At 31.9% G+C, this 18,276-nt stretch overlaps 1 protein-coding gene and 1 long non-coding RNA gene across 2 annotated transcripts; one reads left to right on the top strand and one right to left on the bottom strand.

Moving 5' to 3' along the window:
- Window positions 1-575: 575 nt before the first annotated feature.
- Window positions 576-3,473, bottom strand: LOC132730191 (uncharacterized). Its single transcript, XR_009625726.1, has 3 exons — window positions 3,315-3,473; window positions 1,729-1,853; window positions 576-677 (listed from the first exon to the last, which is right to left on the bottom strand). It is a non-coding gene; the product is annotated as an uncharacterized LOC132730191 (long non-coding RNA).
- A 4,766-nt stretch (window positions 3,474-8,239) lies between these two features.
- LOC132730187 (amine sulfotransferase-like) lies at window positions 8,240-14,002 on the top strand. The gene is made up of 7 exons (XM_060716044.1): window positions 8,240-8,426; window positions 9,226-9,354; window positions 10,031-10,128; window positions 10,849-10,978; window positions 11,618-11,712; window positions 11,967-12,153; window positions 12,497-14,002. The coding sequence occupies exons 1-7, from the start codon at window positions 8,288-8,290 to the stop codon at window positions 12,601-12,603; spliced, it is 885 nt and encodes a 294-aa protein (XP_060572027.1). The 5' UTR covers window positions 8,240-8,287; the 3' UTR covers window positions 12,604-14,002.
- Window positions 14,003-18,276: the final 4,274 nt, after the last annotated feature.

The following is an 18,276-nucleotide window of genomic DNA, read 5'->3' as shown; positions in this document are numbered from 1 at the left end:
GGATCAATGCTGTTCGCTATCAGATTCTCTACTTGTAATAGGGTTTGTAAGCGAACAGCATGGATCCTAATCAGACTGCGCGGATGCGCAGACTTGTCTGGATCCATGCTGGTCGCAAACCCATTATGTTGGTTCTGTCATGACACGGCTCAAATGTTGGCTTATTTACTAGTCGATGTATCACATTCAGGGGTTCATTATTGTTTTAACAAGATAATGTTGATTGAAATAATGTATATTAATGAAAACTAAAAAGAAAAAACAATACCAACTGACAATAATAGTGAGTCATACTCATTATAATGAAAGTGCATATTTAATCATACTTTTTAATTAAATGTAAATATATTAAAATTTTATATACACTTGTGCCTTTGTAACATTTTGAAATTTGTATGAGATGTTTAAAATGTATTTGTATGTTTGGGTACACATACTTTTACAAACAAAACCACTCATTTTCGATTTTCATGAAGATTGTATAAAATAAAAGTAATAATACGTTGGACACCAGATTAACATATTGGCTCGTCCAAGAAATGAATGAAATATTTAATACGAATAAATAATTTGCGTATATTTTTATTTTTATTTCAGGAATTCAATGTCATCTTCTGATTACATAAGTTATTTCAACTTTCAATATTTACTGCTGTGAGGTTCATTATTTGACAATCCTGAAACAGAAATAAGATTTCCATCAAAACTGCATTTTATAAGAACAATATCATTGTACATTTAAATAAATTAGTATATTTATATAAAGTTTTTTTTTTCAAATGCAGCATAATTATATTTTTATATCTTAAAATATTTCTTAATATGATTATCTGAAGTTCGCTAAACATATACGGGAACACGAAAAACAATAATATACTCTCTTGAATTTTGTTAGCAATACGACAGTAAAGCGTCAATATCTATAATGTAAATGTACTAAATAGGCATACTATTATTAGTTAGAACTATTACGCATTCTCGCATATGTTTTAATTCCTACACGTATTCTCTCTTTTGTTTATAATACTACACGTATTTTCTATTTTATTTAATTTACTACACGTATTCTCTCTTTTGTTTAAATAAAAACGCCTATTCTCTCTTTTGTTTAAATTACTACAACTGCTGTCTCTTGTTTAAATTACTACACGTATTCTCTCTTTTGTTTAAATTACTACACGTACTCTCTCTTTTGTTTAAATTACTACACGTATTCTCTCTTTTGTTTAAATTACTACACGTATTCTCTCTTTTGTTTAAATTACTACAACTGCTGTCTCTTTTGTTTAAATTACTACACGTATTCTCTCTTTTGTTTAAATTACTACATGTATTCTCTCTTTTGTTTAAATTACTACACGTATACTCTCTTTTGTTTAAATTATTACACGTATACTCTATTTTGTTTAAATTACTACACGTATTCTCTCTTTTGTTTCATTTACTACACGTATTCTCTCTTTTGTTTAAATTACTACACTTTTGTTTGAATTACTACACGTATTCCCTCTTTTGTTTACACTACATGTATTCACTCTTTTGTTTAAAATACTACACGCATTTCCGATTTTGTTTAAATGACTATACGTATTCTCTCTTTTGTTTAAATAACTACAGGTATTCTCTATTTTGTTTAAATTACTACACGTATTATCTCTTTTGTTTAAATTACTACTCGATGAGTGATTTTATGTGCTTTATTTTATACATGTATTAAAGATATATTACCTAGGCATCTTGGCAGCACATAAAGTCGCCGGAGCAGGCGTCATTACAGAGACTACTGCTAACTGATCCCTCGCCAGGGATGGGGCAACCGACACCCTCATTGTAACAGCTATATGTCACAGCATCTGAAAATATAGGAATATAATATCATTGGACTGCAAACAACATAATATTGATCAACTTATTGAACATGTTACAATACTTATCATACTGAATAAATAAATTCATTGCCATTATTTCAGTATTTCCGGCAGAGAATGATTAAATAAAGGTAAATGTCGTTAAAAACAGAGATTTATCAAAGATGGGTTAGACTTATGTGTTAAGAGGATAATTAATTGGTTATATGATAATAAAGTGGTAATTTAATACATTTAAATGTTCAATTTCTTATCGATCAGATAGAGATTTCGTTTGATTTAATTATATATAGAGATATGGGTTTTGGTTTTGTATTGTCTTCAATTTTTAATCAAAATTATAATTGTACCTATATGCTGATCAAACAATTTCCAATGAATATCGGAAAAAAATGACTTATCTTTAAAAGAAAAAGTATATATACATGTATACAGATCTAATATGATCGTTACTCCCATTTGAGGGATAGATAAATATATATCATAGAAAGAAAAATGATCGCTGATTGGCGGTTTAACGATAATATAAATACGTAGGCCATTGGTATATAGCTATGATAATTGTTGTCTAAAGTAGCTCTATAATATATTAGTACGGTATGAAATTCTACTCTAGCTTCCTGTTTTAAATTCCTTCATTTCTTTCACTATATTGTGCTCCTATCAGTTCACGGTACTAAACGATTTGAAACTAGGAAGAAAACAACAAATGAAACTTATGGTACAAAAATTGTCATCAGCTGTAACATATCGGTATGTTCTGCTGTATGACAAAATAAAACAACAATATATTCAGTAAAAATCAGTTTTAATGGGCCAGACGTAGACCATATGTCGGCCATTTTGAAAACAGTATATCTTCATTTAAATCGCGGTAAATGGTGTTACACTTCAGTTTTTTCATGTTTCAGTTATTATTTCTACATGTTATTTTGCTTGATTTAAAATATTAAAACTATTTTTACTTTGTAACTCAAAATTTATTTTTTTAACAAATAAGTATATTTAGAAAATGATGATTGTTTCAGACATACGCACAAATTTAATGGACTATTGTTGCTATTTGCAGAAATTTGTAAAATGTTGTTCTGCTTTACACAAAAATCTAGACATTTAAAATATTTTGCACAAAATCAATTTCAACACTAGTCACATGAAAATATGCCATTACCGTGAAATAAGTGATGACGCGGAATTAGTGATGTTGAGTATTAATTGTCATTTTGTTTAAAGAATACGTAAAAGCGGCAAGGGTATGTGATAAATCATATTACATGCTAAACAAGTTTGTAACATATCAATCGGTATAATAGTATTTTAACAATTAAGAAATCTCAAAGGCATGCTTCCAATTTTTAACAGAAACATTTCATTTCATATACAAAAATGCTCGTACGAGTAACGTCAGTTATATTTTGACATGTTAACGTTAGAAAAAGGACTTACCTGCCACCTGAATAGTCGACACAGCCAGTATTCCAATGAGGAGAAAAACAAACATCATTTTGTTGTTCATTGTTGTTGTTGCTTTTGATGCTGAAATCGAGATGTGTTGTCACCAGAGATGTAGACGAGGTGAACGTAAACCTTTGGGCTTTTATATCTTTGTAATTCTTTGAAGGGACAGATGCTGACAGCTGTAAACGCCATCGACTTGATATAATTACGTTGATGACATATCACGTAGATAACTAATGTGTTACGAGAGATAATAAGTCTAATCATTAGAGCTTGGAGCTTAAGATTTTGTATAATTATGTAGCCCTTTATTAATTTATACTGACACGTTCTGGAATAAACGTTATTTTTACTAGAACTAACTTAGAATGGCATTGCAATAAACATCAGTGATACCAGAGCGGTTTTAAAGTGTGTTATATCAAGGAACGAAGGAAAAATAGGTTATTTCAAATCAGAAATAATTCCACACGAACGAAGGAAAAATAGGTTATTTCAGATCAGAAATAATTCCACCGAACGAAGGAAAAATAGGTTATTTCAAATCAGAAATAATTCCACTATTAACAGAACATTTAATATTCGGAATTTCGACTGAGGTATTACAGACTTCAAATTTAATATTATCTTGTATTTCAATCAAAATTGTCAGCAAACCTTAACTTCGTAATTTAAAATGTGATATCGCACAAGGAATCCAATATGAAAAGGTTTTAGATATACTTTGATATGAAAAGTCATTTTACTTTAGATAATGGGGTTATTGGCCTCATTACAAGACAAAGTTGTATCTATAGCGTGATGTTATTCTTTTTGGAGCCCGCCACACATAGAACCGTTATTATCGCCATTATGACGTCGCAATTTTTCTTAATTATAATGTTTAATAGATAATTATCATTAATTTGATGTTATATGCCTCAAACAAATATTATCGAAAAGCTGGTAAGCCGATGAGATGAAAATACGCATTTTATAATGATGACAAATTAAAGCTAGTATATCTTGAAAATACACGCAATTTATGTTACTAGCATCTGCTAAACACACGTAATTTCTGTTTAATATCAAAATTATTCTTATTTTTTCCTTTAAGCTAAACAATCTCTTTGTGCCTTATGTCATCTTGCTGTCATGGAGTAAAATCATTTGAGCCGCGCCATGACAAAACCAACATAATGCGTTTGCAACCAGCATGGATCCGCGCAGTCTGATCAGGATCCATGCTGTTCGCATACAGACCCTATAACAAGTCAAGAAACTGATAGCAAACAGCATGGATCCTGATCAGACTGGTCTGGATCCATGCTGGTCGCAAACCCATTATGTTAGTTTTGTCGTGACGCGGCTCATTTAGTGTCACTACCGTCATCAGCAGATGACAACATGTCTCAGAAACAAATAAGTTTTTTTCCTTAAGGAAGGCTAGTCAATAGTTTTTTAATGTTTAAATAATTGGTTTTAGAGCATGTTACATGCTTATCACATGGAAAAAAGAAGTGATGACATATGACAATATGAACATAATTTGTTTGTCATAAAAGTAACATAAATAAATTTGTAAACAAATTAACAGTAGTTTTCTGACTTCCATACACAATATCAATTATTATAAATGTAATTTTATGAAATTGCTAAAAAGCACCAGAAGCAAAATAAACTGATACAGGTATTTACCCAATAAGTTACCTTTTGGAACTATAATACGACACCAAAAGTAAAAAGCTTTTGAGAAATAAAAATAAATAGAGGATATTTGTTTAGTTCGGTGTAAGATCGGAATATATTTCACCGAATGAGCACCAAAAGGTATATTTCACGAGTGGCGCAGCCACGAGTGAAATATGAACTTTTGGTGTTCACAAGGTGAAATAAATTCCGATCTTACACTAAACTAAACAAATTTTCTTTTTATTATATGCAAAGAAACGTTTTAAAAAGACTTATCACATAAACCCTGGCGTAGGAGTGTAATAAAGCCATTTAATGAAAACGATATTACACTAGTGTAATAACACTTTGACGTGACGTCATTTGCGCTATATAGAAACATAGCGTTAAAGCGCGCTAATGTTAGCGTTACACTATAGGCGCGTCATTGAAAAAATACTTATTTTAACAGTTTACTGTTCTTATTTTATATATGTGAACCTAATACTGAATTAAAAACGCGCCAAATAATAATAGAACGTGACGTCATTTACAACGTCACGTCATTAAGTTGGTTCCCAGTACTGTGTACGCTGGTATTTCACTGAAACAACGTAAGGGGCTAAAATTCAAAACAGTGAAATTATCAAATTATACTAGCCAATGCTCTTTGTTTCTTTTCTCTGTTTTCACTTAATGACATAATTACCTGTTCAATAACCCCCCCCCCTCCCTGTGGCTCAGGTGTTTCCTATATGGATTGAGGCATCAGAATTGCAGCATGTGATCAGCAGAGGCGACTAAATGGGTTCGAATTAATGGAGTCTATAAATACATCTTTTAGCTCCAGCAAGTGAGGTGGTTTTGATCCCTGGTGTTGCTTTAAGTTTGTAACACCCGAGGTTAGCCGAAATCTTTCCTGTTAAAAAGATGACGGAATGATCTACAAAATATACAGAAGCCAGTATAGTACTTATCAGAAAAATCGATTCCTGACCACAGAAAAATGTTTAATGATTGAATTTCCATCTGAATAAAAGCTTATGAAATGACATGATTTTGTATAATAAGGGTTAGATGTTAATAATTTTTCATCTTTACATTTTCGTTCGAACGGTTTTATTAAGTAACGAACTGGATTACTTTACCCTTTATATCTAATTTAACAAGGACTTATTGATGGTAATGTAATGACATTTAAACTATGTATTTAAAACACTGTATATCTCATGGGCTTTTTAGCCTAATGGAATGTTGAATAAAAACTTTGAAAACTTTGAAACTTGTCAAAACGCAACCCGAATTTCAATAATAGAATACATGTACATAGATAGAGTAAAAAAATGAGCTACTAACATTTTAAATCTGAGCAGACTGTACGCTTAAGGTTGATCTTGAATTTTCTTCATAACTGACCTTAACCTTAAAAAATATTACAAAATATTTGTTATAATCATTTATAATGACCTTCTCCTTTTGATGTTTTAACGAAATATGGAGGTTAAAACTGTATGCAGAAACATATAAAAGATTAAGGTTAAGTAAGGTCTGATATTTGTTCACCATATCAACCTTAATTAAGACACTGTCTTTAAAACTTGATATAGTTTAATATTACATCCTACTTTAAATATGCCCTACTTAATACTTTAACCGAAAACAAGTAGATAAAATTATACTCGCTAGCTGAAACAAGATACTACGGACGACAACAAGCGTCAAAGATGGTCAAAACCCCGTGTTGCCCCTTTTCAAGACAATAAAAGTACATGTACTATCACTTTTCATTTCCTTATATTAAAATAAATGGTGTCATGACACGATATACCGGTACTTTATAAAATTATGGCAGTCTTATCTATTGTAACTAAGATTTTAAGAAAAGTAAAAATATTCACAATTTAAGACATAATTTACATGTTATATGCAATTAATGACTGATTTTTGCAGTATATATCATCATATTTCTGCTGCTTGACTAACGCAATAAGGGCTATTTTTGGTATTATCTGATCAATTATTGGTAACTTCTATTCCTAGATTTAAAGTGCCGTTTGCAATTTGTATTTGTTTAACTTTGTCCACTCGACAATATTTTACTCCTTAAAATATTTTAAAAATTCCATGAAAAAAATGCATGAATCTGTAGGCATGCCGCTTTAACTCGAGAGTTATATCATTTTTGTCAAACCAAGTAACCTATAACCAAGAAAATAACTTAAAAGTGAAATATCATTAATAGCAAACACTTTTTTGTTGTTATGGCATATTTTTCATAGATTTTACATAATAAAATGCAAAGTATGTTAACATACATTTTTTTCAAAACAAAGTATTGATATATTCAACTCATTAACAAACAAGAAGTTCAATGCAAAACACATAATTTCATAACTTTCTCATATCTTTATTCCGTCTTTCCAGAAACTTATTATATACATGTATTTCGTCCAACCAAACCTTTGTTTAACACTGCTGAAAAATTGTCACGATATACATTCATGAAAATTTTAACATCATTTTCTCTCCGTCTGCATCTAGGTAATTTTCTGCATATGTTTGCAAGTCCGTGAAAATACGATGTGAATAACTGATTAGCTAGTATGAACGTGCTGCATTAGGGGGCAATACACAGTTTTCAAGGCTTCTCGGCAAACAAGTGACTGCGCCACAATCAAAACCTTACACACAAGTCTGTAATCACACACCTGAAATAAATGCATTTCATATTTAACATATACATATGTATATCACAGCAAACAATTAAAAATACATGTCCACCTTCTAGTTTTCTGGCACATAGCCCTGTGGTTTTCATTGTTTTGGTCGCGAAAATCAACGACAAAATAAGCGGATTACCCCTCGCAATTAACGTCAAAAGATTAAATCACAAGCTATAGTGTTTCTTCCTTCTTAAACAATGCACAATCTGAAAATAACATCTAAACGGGGTGCCATCCACCTACTTTTTTCACAATTCTAAGTCTTCTGCATACCCTGTAAATTGAAGAGCTGATTCACCGGCTAGCTCCAAAAACCACACATTCGCATCCGGCAGGTACTCTCTCCAAATGCAAGGGTCAACGCCACTAAATTCAATATTACTAAATAACTGAAACACAATACTAGTCACTGAAACTTGAAATATAGTAACTATAAATATTTAGAACCTCAAATATCCACTTCAATTTCAAAACTGTCTCTTATTTGTATATTTGACCCTGGCAAATTCGAAACTAAACGACCGAAACTGTGTACTGCCTCCTTAGACAAAACATATGTTGCATATTTTATAAAAAAATAAAATCGTCATGGCAGAAGAAAAACCTAGACTGCAGTTAGTACGGAAGGTTTATAAGGGCGTGGCAATGTTTGAGAATGAAGTCGAAGAAATAGAACAAATGGATACACGTGATGATGATATATGGGTATGCAGCTTTCCACGCTCAGGTTTGTACATTCTCTACCCTTAAAATGCACGTTGATTTATTTCATTTTTCATTTAAGGATTGTGCTTTTTGTGGGTTTTTTGAAACTCCACTTGCATTCATCGTCAGCAATGTTCAGTGTTTTCTCTTTTTTGCATTTTTAAGATATATAAATTCATCGGATATCTGGGTTTGATGTAATGAATAAATCACAGGCTTCTTAAGTGTACATTTCGCTGGGTATGTATAAACATGTAAATATAGTGCCGGGGTGAAAATTTTATAGGGTAAAACATGCAAATTACAGTTAAACTTTAAACAGCTTCTTAAGTGTACAATTCGGTAGGTGTGTGTGAATATATAGTATCGAGGTGAAAATTTTATAGGGTTAAAACATGCAAACTATAGTTAAACTTTAAACGGCTTCTTAAAAGTACATTTCGATAGTAATGTATATATATAGTGTCGGGGTTATATGGCTAAAAAACATTTGTATCATAAATACATTTGTTGATATCATATAGCCTCAATTACCAGAAACATTATGCAACAACATTTTAAACGGACAGTGACAGGTTTGCCCTTCACATTGACTCAAGGTCATTTTGGTATGACTTATTTAAAGCTGAAATGTCGCCCAATCGCAATTAATTATGCCCAACCTGTTAAATAGATTGTAAATACACCTGATATATGTTCAATTTACAACGTCTTGTTCATATAAAAGCAATATCTTATGTTTAATGGAAGTAGAAGACAAAAAATATTAAGTATATTAATGCAAATCAGCGTAGTATTTTATCATCTGAATTCAATTCCAGGAACAACTTTGACGCAAGAGCTGGTACTTCTTATTGAAACAAGAGACTTCGAAAAAGCAACTACTAGGCAGCTCGATGAAGTGTTTCCAATCATTGATGTAAAAGATGACAGATGCCCATATTACAAAGGTAACAAAAAACAGTTGTTGCTTATTTATAATTTTCAGAACAATTTCAAGCTTGTTGTTTATAGGTAGCTTGGCAATGTCATTAACCGCCGTCCTTTGGCGTCGTTCTCCATTGTTGAATAAGCTATGGAACTGTTTTTATATCACTCTGATTCAATTGGCAGGGTTTGTTAATTGAAACTTATATAAGACTGACTTCTTTCTTTGAAATCTCAGGGGGAAAAAACAACAGGTGATTTGTTAGCACTTAGAACATCAATAGGAACAACACTTCAGTATAAATTGTTTTTTTTATATATCTGGCTGCACATCTCTCTAATTTTACACTAATAGCAAAATGTAATGATATTATCATCATTCATTTGACTAGACACGTTATTATAATACTTATATGAAATTGGATTAATTAAATAATACATTTCAGTGTTTAATCATGAGTGACATATTTAGATCAACGTTGTATTTCAGTGTTGTTATGTTGTGTTTCAAATGTTGAAAATTGAATACCTCTCAAGCCGGTGCTAGGGGGGCATGAAGGATGTTACATTTTTTTCATTTTCCCTCATGTGCAGACTCAATTAAACCTAATATACAATGTTAATGTTATTTGGTTGTGATTAATGCTTCCGAGGGATCACCCTTTTTCCAGATTTTTCTTTCTTTTGTCATTGTTACAGGAATCAAGTATATAGAACAAATGAGTTGTCCTCGTTTAATTAAATGTCATCTTCACTATCATATGCTACCAGAACAGTTACGTCGAGGCAAAGGAAGAGTATGTGCTTATATTGTTTTGCTTGTTTACATATTATTAACAATATTAGGCGATGAGAAGTGAACTTAAAACTATTGTGAGTAGATAGTGTTTCATTTTTTTTCTTTGAGCATTCACTATGCAATAAATTGATGAGGAAATTACAAGAATCTCCGTACTTATGATCCAGATACTTTTTTAAATAACGTTTACCAGCTTATATAATAATAATAAATATCTTATTCATAGTTATCTTATTTTTTACATAGTGATTCATACATAATAGCCGGTTTGTCGTCAAGAAAATAGTGGATTTGTATTTAGTATGTTGTGTGCTAGAACAATAATCAAATCTTTCAGACTAATCCATATTATATTGTGTGTAACTGTAATTTTCAGGAAAGTAGTAGTCTTGTATGCGTCCAGTAAATATAAATCTAAATCAAAAGCTAAGTTGACAGTATAATAACATGATTTGAAGATTTATTTCAAGTTCTACCTGTGGTTTTCTCGGGAACACATGTTCTTTTTTATATGATTTTCGTGGAATTGGTCACATGCGAGTAATAACTATTTTAAATTTCAAACAAGTTTCATATCATATTGTTGTCGTGGGAAGATATTAGAGTTAAAATAAATATGCCGTGTGACCAAACATTAAAAGTCTGCAACATATTCAATTTAACTAAGATATTTTTCCACTTTTGATTATTTCAATGGAACTAGTTTCATTTCTTTCAGATAATTTATATAGCGAGGAACCCGAAGGATTTGGTCACATCATTCTACCGGCTTATGCAATGGGGAGATCAACTAGAAGAGGGTGACAAAACGTTCAACCAATTTATTGATGCTTTTGTTGACGGGACCGGTAAACTAAAATTACACATTCATGATTTTAAAACAGTAGTAACAATTTCATACAATAAGTGTATGAATTTCTATAGAAATGTCTAATTGAAATTCAAATATATTCACAAAAGTTTGTAAAAACTGGATCGCACGATTTAGTTATCTTTTGGAAATTGTTATTTGCAAGATATGTAAAAGAACAGTATTTGAGCCGCGTCACGACAAAACCAACATAGTGCGGTTGCGACCAGCATGGATCCAGACCAGCCTGCGCATCCGCGCAGTCTGTTCATCGCTTACAAACCCTATAACAAGTAGTGAAACTGATAGCTAACAGCATGGATACTGATCAGACTGCGCGGATGCGCAGGCTGGTCTGGATCAATGCTGGTCGCAAACCTATTATGTTGATTTTGTCGTGACGCGGCTCATTATTTTCTTTCGTAAAGCTGATATCTATATATTCCATATTCTATAAAAACTCATAAATATATTATACATATACAATATAATGACAGTCAGTCTGGTATCACACCAAACTTCATTAGAATTTATTTTACATTGAATTGAAAATGAACAAATAATATGTCTCCATCAAATAAATTATGAATTTGGATGTTCGACAGATGTTTTCACATTGTCAGTTTTTCTGTTACAGGTATTTCCTGCCCGTGGCCAAAGCATCTTCTAGAGTTCTGGGAGAAAAGGAAAGATAAAAATGTTCTTTTCTTAAAGTATGAAGAAGTTGTTAAGGTATGCCTTTTACTGGTCAACCTACCAACATTACTTATTAACTAACTAATAATATACCTCACTGTGTTTTAGTAAGAATAAAAAGCATTTTTTATAATCATTTTGAAAACAAAACCGAACTTAAAATAAATTATTGTCATATCTATTGCACTTTTGATTTACTACTTAATAGGTTCTCATTTGTTCAAAAATTGTTAAATAGTGTTTTCGCTGGAATACAACTTTATTGGAACCAAACACTTTTCTTTCTTCAGAATATGGCAAATGCTGTGAGACAAATTTCTGACTTTTTGCACAAGCCGGTGACTGATGAAGAGGTCGCGAAAATATGTGAATATTGCAAGTTTGAGACTATGAAGAATAATAACATGTGTAATATGTCATACCTGAGAGATTTTAAATATGTCAACGACAATGCTGAAGGTGGTTTCATGAATAAAGGTAAATATATGTGCAAGATTAAAAAAGATCGACAAACAATGTAAACTTTAACGGTAAGATTGTAAAGGTTACAGGCTCGATTGATTGGACAGAAGGTGGTGAATGCTAGCGAATGTAAATGTTCCCCTCTTAAATGTGTACATATAATTCAAATATATGGAAGCATTTCATCTCATGTGTGTCATTCTTCTTTGCGTATGTATTCGAACCATTGTCTGAAAAAGCAATTATCAAATCAGATCCGACATCTTTTTAAACAGAAATAAATGCTTAAAATTTAGTGCGGGAAATATATAACACAGTCGTCGATAATAAAGATATTTTTACATTTTCTTTCATCAAGGGAAGCCTGGAGTGTGGCGTGAGGTACTGACACCGGAAATAGCCGCGAGGATTGACGAAATGGCGCGTGAATTGGATGGATCCGGGCTTGTTTTAGCGGATTTCTGATATTTTTTTTTATCAAGACCTGTATCATGTTACTATCGTCTCACCTACATTTGTGACTAACTACGTCCGTATTATGTTTCTAACTTATCAATGTTACTCTGTACGATATTAATTTCATACAAAATAAAATGGATAAAATGGAAAACTTAAAAAAATGCTCAAAGTGGCAAAATTGAAAATATTGCAGGCACAGTTTGATTGCGTCTGTTCTTGGATCATAGTTATTTACAAACTACCCTTTATGCCCCCTAACACCGACTCAAGAGAACTAAACAACTTTAAAACAAACATTCGTATTACATTGTGTATATGATTTTTGATCAAGGAATCTTTAATGTCTTACATTCGAGTTATTACTACGGATTTATTACAATATATCACAATCAAATCGAGAAATACAACATATCAAAATAATAATGACATTCATGTAATATTCCGTGACTGTATAGTTGCTGTTCAAGTTGTTCTTCTGATACTTATATTTCTATAAAAAATAACATGCCTTACCATGCTTACATCTTTAATGGACCTGTCATCCGTTCAATCAGGAGATAACCATTCAGCATTTAAATTTGCGGGAAACGTTTAGAATATGTAATGACTGAATATCGAACAGTACAGACCCTGGTCAGACAGCAAGGGTGTACCGGTTGATCTTGGTCTCCATGGTTGCATGGCGAGAATTGTTTGGTGCCAGCGGGCTAAGGCTTAATAATAATGTTATCTGTTCACAAGCAATTGTTGCATATGTTGTTGGTAAATGAACTAATACAACGTCTATATTTTTGACAAATAAAGAATAAAATATGGCTAGAAAACTCTCCGATCTAGAAAGCAATAGATATTCAGGTAAAGAGTAAAACTAAATTAACATATACTTACAAGGTCCGTCAAAAATATCCGAATCACTATTCACCATTTATATGACTTGATGGTAATATTCATAACAATTGTTGCAGGTTATGTCATAGGGTATATATATTTATTACATAGTACTGGCAAATGTTTATTAACCGATACTTAACCTATACTTCAAGTAAACTTTCCGAGATCATATCGTTTTGAAATACACACATATTATGCAAATAGCAAATTATATCAGTTCTGAATAATACTCTTTCAGGGTCTCATATTCAGTTGTTGTTATTGAAATTATTACTTCTTTTCGCTGAATTTGATTAAATTTTGCACGTGTCAATAACCAATCATAACTCATTTCCCCTTTCTTCGCCATTATTTAAAACAATAACAAAGCCATTTTGTGCTATAAAATATCATACAATTTTCTGTATTTATTCATTTATATCATTACAAGTATTAATGTTTTTGTGTATCTATTAATTCTAATGAATCATGTTTGTCAGTTAATGTAATATTGGGTATTTAATTAAATAATGACTTTTGTATATGTTATAAATTGCATGTTTATATAATTACAGGATCGTATCTTTTGTTGCGTCAGTATTCACTACGACCTAAAATCCATTTGATACTGCTTACCTGGTAGAGCTGACCCGCGACAGTTACTTGCCCCACTGACTTTGGTGTTACATACATACGTACGTACGTACGTACGTACGTACGTACGTGTATATGTCCAACAGCTTGATAATTACATAAGTATAAATAAAATTGTTTAAGTTATTGAAAAAGCTTAGTTAAACAAAGCTACAGGTATCTTATTCCTGTGGATGTGTTGTATCTTATTCCTGTGGATGTGTTGTATCTTATTCCTGTGGATGTGTTGTATCTTATTCCTGTGGATGTGTTGAAAAATGGCACAGCTACATTGATTCTGCATAGTCTTTTAATGTGTCTTTTGAAACAGGAAAAGTACCTTCAACTTTGTCGGAAAATATTATTTCCCAATTCACCAAAATCTGGGAATAAGGACAAGCGCCGACCTTTGTCTTATAGAGGTATTTCCCTTACTTGTACTATGAATAAGTTATATATGTACAGTCGACTCCGCTTTAAACGAAGTCAATGGGACATTCGTTTAATCCGAAGTTCGCTAAAAGTCAAGTAGCAACAACTTTCCCTAACTTGTTTGGATGGGCAAATTTGCCGTGAAAAAAGCCATACCAGTTTTCTTAATGACCGCATTGTTCAGTTGGTTGCTTAATAGAAGAGCAAAGTGGATTTCAAAGAAATCGTAGTACTATTGACCATCTGTCAAGTTTCACTAATATCATTGACAACACACAAGAAACAAGAGATGTGAAGTATCCGCATTTTTGTGCTTTCATTGATTTTTCGAAAAGCATTTGATTCGGTCCACATATAGAAACGTGCTATGGAAAAGGTTAGAAAACATAGGAATTTCAACTAAAATGTTAAATGCTGTAAAATCTATTAACTGCAAAGTCACATCTTGTTTTAGGATAAACAGTTTAACAACTAAACTGATTGCTTCCCAATACGACGAGGATTTTCGCTCTCATCTATATTGTTTAATATGTATATTAATGACTCAAGTAGCTTTGTTATTAACAAGTAGTAACAAAAGCATTGCCATTGATGAAGATATCATTGCAATTCTTCTTTGTGCTGATGACATTGTATTGATAGCTGAAAACGAAGAAACCCTTCAATGTATGCTGAATTTATTATCTAATAGGTGTATTGCAAATGGTATGCCCAAAAACGTTGAAAAAAAATGATGTTATTCATTTTAGGAACACTTCTAGACCAAGATCAAATTTCAAACTTTCATGTGTTGAGTCTGTGTCATTACATGTAATTGGGTCTATTGTTGAACGAATATTTGGATTACATGTAGGGGAAACCGGGGTTATTCCGGCCTTTTGGCAGGTTCAGCACACATCGCGTATCTACAATATTACGTCACTTGTGACGTAACTAATTTCCTATGAACCAAAATGGCGGCTTTCTGAATTTTTTATTTTTTTTACGATTTTAAAGAAAAACTTTAATATTTTGACTGGTAAGTAATTTTTTCACATATTTTAAAAGTAAAGTTGTTATTTGTTGTGAGATGCTTAAATTTATAATTTCAATAACAGTTTTTAAATAAACAAATCTTTAATCATCATCCATTTAAATGAGAGCTATTACTTTTCATTAAAAAACTATACTGTACATGAAGGTAGACCTGTACGTGATGTAAATTGAAAGTCACATCGGCTCTGAAAACAGTGGTACGTTCGGCTTGTAGCCGAACATGCCGCATATTTCCTAGTCCCTTAGAGTCGTATGCTATTCTTTTTGTTTCTTTTAAGTTTCATCTATTGGGATGTATAGCCTCGTTGTACCATCTCTCGAACAGTAATTTCACTTAACTTTAATTATTTTAAGGATGTGAAGTGTCTTTAAACTTAGTAAAGTTCTTGATTGTAGAGGCATGTATTGTGTCCGTTTTGACCTACTTTAAATTTGTCAACATGACCTTTAAAAATGGCTGCCGTGAACTCATTGGGGTGCTTGATTAGTAGAACAGAGTTGACCCCTTGCTACCAATTATCGAACCAAGTTATTTATAGTGTACGAATAACTTGTAGAAAGAGGAGACCATTTATATTGAAACTATAAGCATTAATTAAATTTTCTACTGTAACATAGAACAAAAAAAAACACATTTTCATTTATTTTCATGTCTTGTCACATTCCAGGAGAATTCATCTGACTTTTTAAATACAACAGCTTCTCAAATCAGAGGCAGCTTTATTTACATCAACCAAAAGTTTATTATTTCTTTTCAACATTGATAATGGTATCAAGTGCATATTGAAAACAGTAGAAAAAATATATTTAGTGGTGTTCAACTTTATTTATCTTGTTCGATTAAATATTTGATTGAACAAAATAATAAATCAAGAAACTAGGTCAACGTTGACAGTTCATAAAACAAATCAAAATTACAGTAAAATTACGCTCATATTTTCTTGAAAGAAGGGTTCATAAAGTATTCTTATTGTTCTCACTTATTCCATAAATCTACATTAGTAAAGTGGTAACTTTACTACAAAAGTACAAGATTTCAAAAATGAAAGTAGGCTGCCATTATCCTAAAATCGAACTCTCAACTACTATTAGAATGGTCAATATGAAGCTGTAATTATGGAACTTTGCCAAAATAAAGCAAATGTAAGTGCTTGTCACTTTATTAAACGATCTCTTGCTGCACAACATAAATTTGATTTGTTAAATATAAAATTTATCACTTTGGTCGAGGGATGGTACCGTTCGAGAGATGGTATCAAAAGGCTATGCACTACAAATGCATTCTACGTATCGCATCTTAGACACATTTGGGTGGGTTTGAAACTGTCTTTTATTAAGTTTTGGCTATTTGATATATGTATCTATATGTAATAGATATGTTTAAGCCTACAATATTACGGCTAAACATGAAGCCCACAATGCTAGAACTTTGCGCTCTTGTTCTCCTTATTGCAAAATTTAAAAAATCAGGGGGTTTGCATTTTAATGTTTATACGAAACTGTATTATACATGTGATGTACCTGTTATAACATATGGAGAGCTCTTCTTTTTTGGGTGCCAAATCTTAAAGTTGTATTGATAGTATTTATTCATAACAGAGCTATGGCGTATTTCTTCAATGCATAGCAAACAGGATTTTCTACCATTTACACCGGTGCTAGAAAAACCTGTCTTGCACTATACGAAAAAGTACGAAAAAAGTACGTAATGAGAATATCAGTTTTCATAATTTCTGTTCTGAAAATAATTGATATGTAATATGCTATTGAAAGAATCAAACACTGGCTGTCGTTACAGACGGGAATATCTAGCTCTCGTGTAACTGTTAAGCGGAAACTCGGCAGAGCCTCGTTACCGCCGTAAACAATTACCCTGAGCTAGATATACCGGTATGTACCGGCAGCCAGCGTAAGATTCTTATATCCCTAGGCTGAAACAGGTTGGGATCCAATTATTGTTGAACAATGGAACGCAGGCGGGCAACCACTGGCACAGAACACTTTGTCGGAAAAACAGAAAAGTATAATTATTTAGCAGTTCTATGATCGAAACATATTTTACGCAGTATTCCTAATTATTTATAATATATGAATTTAAATTGTAAAATACTATTTAAATACTATTTATATAACAGATGAATAAGGAAAATAAAGAAGTTACAACGCCGAGCTTGGCTTTGCTTGAATTTCATTCTATATTTATACGGCAAATTTTAACACATGGGGGAAATGCACGCTTATCTAAAGTTTTAGAGGACTAATTCTGCTCTAGGATGGCAAATGTCCTTGCCAAATAGGGAGCAGATGTCTAGGGGTAAGACCGAGTAGGCAAATGACCGTTTCCGTCTCAAAGTGATTAAAACCGTTTGAATCTGCAATTGTGTTGGACAATTCTGCTATCACTTTAATACATTTCAGGTTATATATATAACTTATTATTAAACTTCATTCGAATTCAATCGACAATAACTTTAAGCTTTTAAAGGGGAGAGCTCATGACAATGTTGAAATTGTTTGTATAAGGCCTATGTTTAAGCAATAAGGACAACCTGTTGACGGTAACTTGATGTATTGGTATAGAACCCAGAAATGGTAGAATTATTTAACATCCCACAGTTATGGTGCGGGTAAATTTCTGAAATGTTCAGTGATATGCATGTTAGTCTAACTGATTGCACTTTTCGTTGAGATATTGTGCTATTTTGTGTA

The sequence above is a fragment of the Ruditapes philippinarum genome, unplaced genomic scaffold (assembly GCF_026571515.1).
Source record: "Ruditapes philippinarum isolate M1 unplaced genomic scaffold, ASM2657151v2 ctg736_1_1_1_1, whole genome shotgun sequence".
NCBI classification, from domain to species: domain Eukaryota; kingdom Metazoa; phylum Mollusca; class Bivalvia; order Venerida; family Veneridae; genus Ruditapes; species Ruditapes philippinarum.
The sequence above is the reverse complement of the archived record's forward strand: the minus strand, read 5'-3'. Positions and strand labels throughout refer to the sequence as shown.